General features: G+C 48.9%; 1 protein-coding gene across 1 annotated transcript in view; it reads right to left on the reverse strand.

The window, feature by feature from the left end:
- DNAH2 (dynein axonemal heavy chain 2) overlaps window positions 1-4664 on the reverse strand; it is a 110880-nt gene that overhangs the window by 25086 nt on the left and 81130 nt on the right. The window contains exons 60-64 of the mRNA XM_017531365.2: window positions 3363-3573; window positions 2794-2910; window positions 2462-2603; window positions 885-1054; window positions 618-734 (exon numbers count right to left, since the gene is read on the reverse strand). Of these exons, the coding sequence (XP_017386854.1) occupies window positions 618-734; window positions 885-1054; window positions 2462-2603; window positions 2794-2910; window positions 3363-3573 (757 nt within the window). The remainder of the gene's footprint in view (window positions 1-617; window positions 735-884; window positions 1055-2461; window positions 2604-2793; window positions 2911-3362; window positions 3574-4664) is intronic.

Below are 4664 nucleotides of genomic sequence, written 5' to 3' on the forward strand. Positions count from 1 at the left end.
TTACTTATTTGGCCTGGGATGGGACCCTGGTATCAGCACAGTGCCTAGTTGTAAAGTTCTATTAAAGTGTACATTTAGGGCCAGGCACGGTGGCTCACACCTGTAATCCCAGCACTTTGGGAGGCCGAGGTGGGCAGATCACTCAAGATCAGAAGTTCAAGACCAGCCTGGCCAAGCTGGTGAAACCCTGTCTCTACTAAAAATACCCATCCCCACCCAGCGTATGCACAGACACCCTCACGTTGTTCTTGGTTCACAGCAACGACATAGACACCTGTGACCCATCCCCCTGGCAAAGGCCAATTTGCCATGCAGATTTCATCAGTTAGTATCTCAGACCCCATCTCCAAAGGCTGTGACAGAGATTGCCAGCTCCCAAGTCAATCTTTGGAAGGGCTCCTGGGTCACAATGCCCTGAGCCTTTATAACCCTCTGAAATTTTACCTTTCTGAGCCAGAGGCAGCCCAATCTGAACAGGGCAGAGTGGGAAGAAGACAGGACTGGAGTGAGGTAGGACATGGGAAAGGGGGGTAGAATTAGATGGGGAAAAACAAATGCTTAATGAAGCAATCTAGAGCTCAGGAAGAGGGACCTCTGTGGGCAGGAGAGCGGCTCACCTCCCGCAGCTTCTCCTGGGCCTCAGCAAGCGCGGCTTGCTTCTCCCGAAGCTGAGCCAAGGCAGCGTTCATCCGGATCCGCTTGGGCTCCACCACCCGATACAGCCGTCCATACAGCTGTGGGGAGCCAACCAGGCTGTGGGGATCGCCCACCAACCCACCAGCCCCCTCACCTCCAGGCATCCCCTCCTTCCACCTGAGTCTGTGCATCCACCCTCCTCCCAGGCATGCCCTTCCTACCCCCAGCCCCAGCCCAGCCGCCCTTACCTCCATGGCCCGCACCCACATGCAGAGGGACTTGGCAGCCAGGGAGACGCGGCCAATGATATCAGGCTGGAAGTCAGGCTGGGCGCAGTAGGCCCCAATCTTCTTCAGAACCTTATCTGAGATATTGTCTTTATCAAAGTTGATCAGTGACTTGATGAAGTTCTGTTCCCCTGTGGGATGAAAACTAGGGGCCTTAGTCAGAAGCCTAATGCCATCCTCCTTGCCCAGCAGTTTCACCTCTACTACTCGGGCCTTGCCACATTTTTCCTGGGCTCAGTTCCTAAGGCCAAACTATCTGAACCTGGCCTCTAGTTCCTCCCTCTGACTTAGCTCTGTCTCTAGGCACGTCTCAGCCCCCAAGGTCCCTGACGATCCTCCCAGCTCCTCTCTCACCACTTACCTTAAACTCTCAGCCAAGCAACCCTACAGTTTATTTTTTTCTCTTCACTTTGCACTTTCTTCTAGGGCAGGGATCACCAAACCAAGACTGGCAAGCTGTATTCTACGATGGGGACCCAGAGCAGAGCAAACCACGGGAATAGAACACAGGGTCCCGGTTCCCATTTTTGGATTCTTGTCCCCTCTGGGGGCCTGAGGGCATTCCTGACCTTGGATTCAGGCATCTTTAGGACAATTTTGTTTAATATACAGATGCTCCCAATAAACCCATCATACATTTAAAATATGGTAAATCAAAAATGCATTTAATGTGGCTAACCTACTGAATGTCATAATTTAGCCCAGCCTAACTTACGTGTGCTCAGAGCACTTACATTAAGCCTACAGTTGGGCAAAATCATTAACACAAAGTCTATTTTATGACAAAGTGTTGAATATCTCATGTAATGTATTGAATACTGTACTGAAAGTGAAAAACAGAATGATTGTATGGGTACCATTGTAAAGACACAAAATCTTAAACCACTGTAAGCTGACTGTCAGTATGAAGATGACCTGTTTTCTGTTACTTATAACCAAATAATCTTTTTTAAAATTTCACATTTAATAAATTCTAAAAGCGATCAGAAACGTAGTTTTTGCTTTTTCTTTTTTCGTGAAAAGAAACAGGTAACTTTGTAAAAAGTCAGAAAATACCGGTAACAACCAAATAATCTTTTTTTTGTTTTGTTTTGTTTTGGAGACAGAATCTAGCTCTGTCGCCAGCCTGGAGTGTAGTGGTGCAATCTCAGCTTACTGCAGCCTCTGCCTTCCAGGTTTAAACGATCCTCCTGACTCAACCTCCCAAGTAGCTGGGACTATAGGCATGCGCCATCATGCCCAGATAATTTTTATATTTTTTTGTAGAGATGGGTTTTCACCATGTTGCCCAGGCTGTTCTCAAACTCCTGGGCTCAAGTCATCTGCCCACCTTGGCCTCCCAAAGCCTACGGCACCCAGCCCACAACCAAAGAAACGTAACTGATATTCATGCAATCTCCCTTCTACTAAGCCCTGTGCTCTTGAGGGTGGGTACAATGCCTCAACCATTTCTATCCTTCTGTGTGTCTGCTGCACGGCCCAACAATCAGTAAACACTGGGTGAGCGGAAGTCATTTCTCTCATGGTCTGTAGCTTACCTAGCTGCCTCTTGGCCTCTGCCCACGTGGGCTCATTGCCTCGAAGAATCATAACTGCCTGCATCACTATCTCCACTTGGGCTGGGGGCCGTCCGTAAGACTTGATCTCTCCTATATCCTTCTTGTTCAGAGACTCCAGGGCCTGGGGAAAAAAGGGATAAACTGAGGGAGCAACTCAGGGGATAAGACAGGTCCTTATGGAGACAGGACCTAGCTGAGGTACCACCTCTTCTTCCCACTTCCCCAGAGTCTTTGAGGACAGAGAAGTCTGGCCCATTCCCTTCCCCGGGGCCTCCCACTCAGGCTCCCATCCTTGTATCCGCCCCTGGTACCCGCATGGCCTCTTCCAGGGCGGGCAGTGCCTCTTCTAGATCTTTCTGGGCATTGTCAGCCAGGGCCTGACACTTGATTTCCTCAACTGCAATCTTTTCACTATTGGCTGTTACGGCCTAGGGATGGAAAATGGACAAGGGTTTTCTGTCTTTGCCTTGGGCAAAGATGGGAGTGACGGTGTGGGTGGAAAAGATGAAAGAGAAAGCTAAATTATTTATTTATTTATTTTTTGAGCCGAATCTCACTCTTTCACCCAGGTTGGAGTGCAGTGGCGTGATCTCAGCTCACTGCAACCTCCGCCTCCCAGGTTCAGCGATTCTCCCACCTCAACCTCCTGAGTAGCTGGGATTACAGGCACCCGCCACCACGCCTAAGTTTTGTATTTTTAGTAGAGATGGGGTTTCACCATGTTGGCCAGGCTGGTCTTGAACTTCTGACCTCAGGTGATCCTCCTTCGGCCTCCCAAAGTGCTAGGACTACAGGTGTCAGCCATGGCACCTGGGTGCTAAAGAAAATTTAAGAAGGGGAACGTGGGAGTGGGGCACAGGGGTGGGCGTGGGCCCTCGACCTTCTGCTGCTCATCCGCCTCCCGCTTCTGCTGCACAATGATGACCAGGTACTCCTCACACTGCTTCTGGAACTCAGCCACCTTCTTCTTGGCATCCTCCAGCTCCAACGACATCACTTGCACCTTTTCCCTAGTTTCATCGATCTTGAACAAGCCTGTCCGCAGCTTATTGGCTTGGTCTAGCAGCTCCTGCCGTTTTTCTCCCAGCAACCTGCAGGGGAGCATAGGACAGGGTATGTAGAGGGGCGGGGCTCCCAGAAGCAGAGTGTCTTACCTTCCCCGTGTGTCTCACGTCCGCCTCCCTTTCTGTTGACACCAATGCTACCACCACCACCCTGGTCGGGTTTCTATCATCTCCTGCCTGGGTCATTGCCAATAGCTTCCCAAGGGGTCTTCCTGATTTCAGGCTCTCATTCCTCTGGTTTATTCTACTTACCACTAGTGGAATCAGCTTGTTAAATAGTCTCCATCACCCTACATCCCCTACATGAGAATCTTCCTCTGTTTCCCACTGTGGAACAGGCAGGCAGGCTGGCCCAGGGCAGGAGCCGTTCCCTCAGCTCCAGCCTGACTTTTGCACTGTGAGAATGAATGTGGGCCTAGCATTGCAACAATGTATTTCTCTCTCTCTCTCTCTCTGTCTCTCTCTCTCCCCTCTCTCCTTTCTCTCTCTCTCTTTATTCTAGAGATGGCATCTTGCTTTTTTGCCCAGGCTGCTCTCAAACTCCTGATACCAAGTGATCCTCCCACCTCAGCCTCCCAAAGTCCTGGGATTACAGGCATGAGCCACTGCACCTGCCTCACAATTTCTGATTTTTAAAGATAAGCTAAGAATCTGGATGTTTCTAAGGCTCCCAAGTTGTAAATATTGGCAGCTCATTCAAAAAGTTTTCAGCATTGTTCAAGGGAACAAAAAAAGAGTGTGTTTTTTTCTGTACTAAGTGAGAAAATGCATGTAAAGGGTTTGTCACAGTGACCAGCAAACAGTAAACAGAAGGTAGATATAAGCTTGTATACTCAGGCATGAATTTTCTTTTGTTTGCTGGTATATTACAAGTGTCTAGAATAGCACCTGGCACATATTAGGTGCTCAATGTGTTAAATGAATGAATAAATGTTGACTATCATTATTATTACAACTGGATTTTTCTTCACCCTGATTAAAATACTTAACCCAAGGTTGGCACAATGGTTCACGCCTGTAATCCCAGCACTTTGGGAGGCTGAGGTGAGCAGATCACTTGAGGTCAGGAGTTTGAGACCTGCCTGGCCAACATGGTGAAACCCCGTCTCTACTAAAAA

This window comes from Cebus imitator, unplaced genomic scaffold (genome assembly GCF_001604975.1).
Source record: "Cebus imitator isolate Cc_AM_T3 unplaced genomic scaffold, Cebus_imitator-1.0 Scaffold72, whole genome shotgun sequence".
In the NCBI taxonomy this organism is placed as follows: domain Eukaryota; kingdom Metazoa; phylum Chordata; class Mammalia; order Primates; family Cebidae; genus Cebus; species Cebus imitator.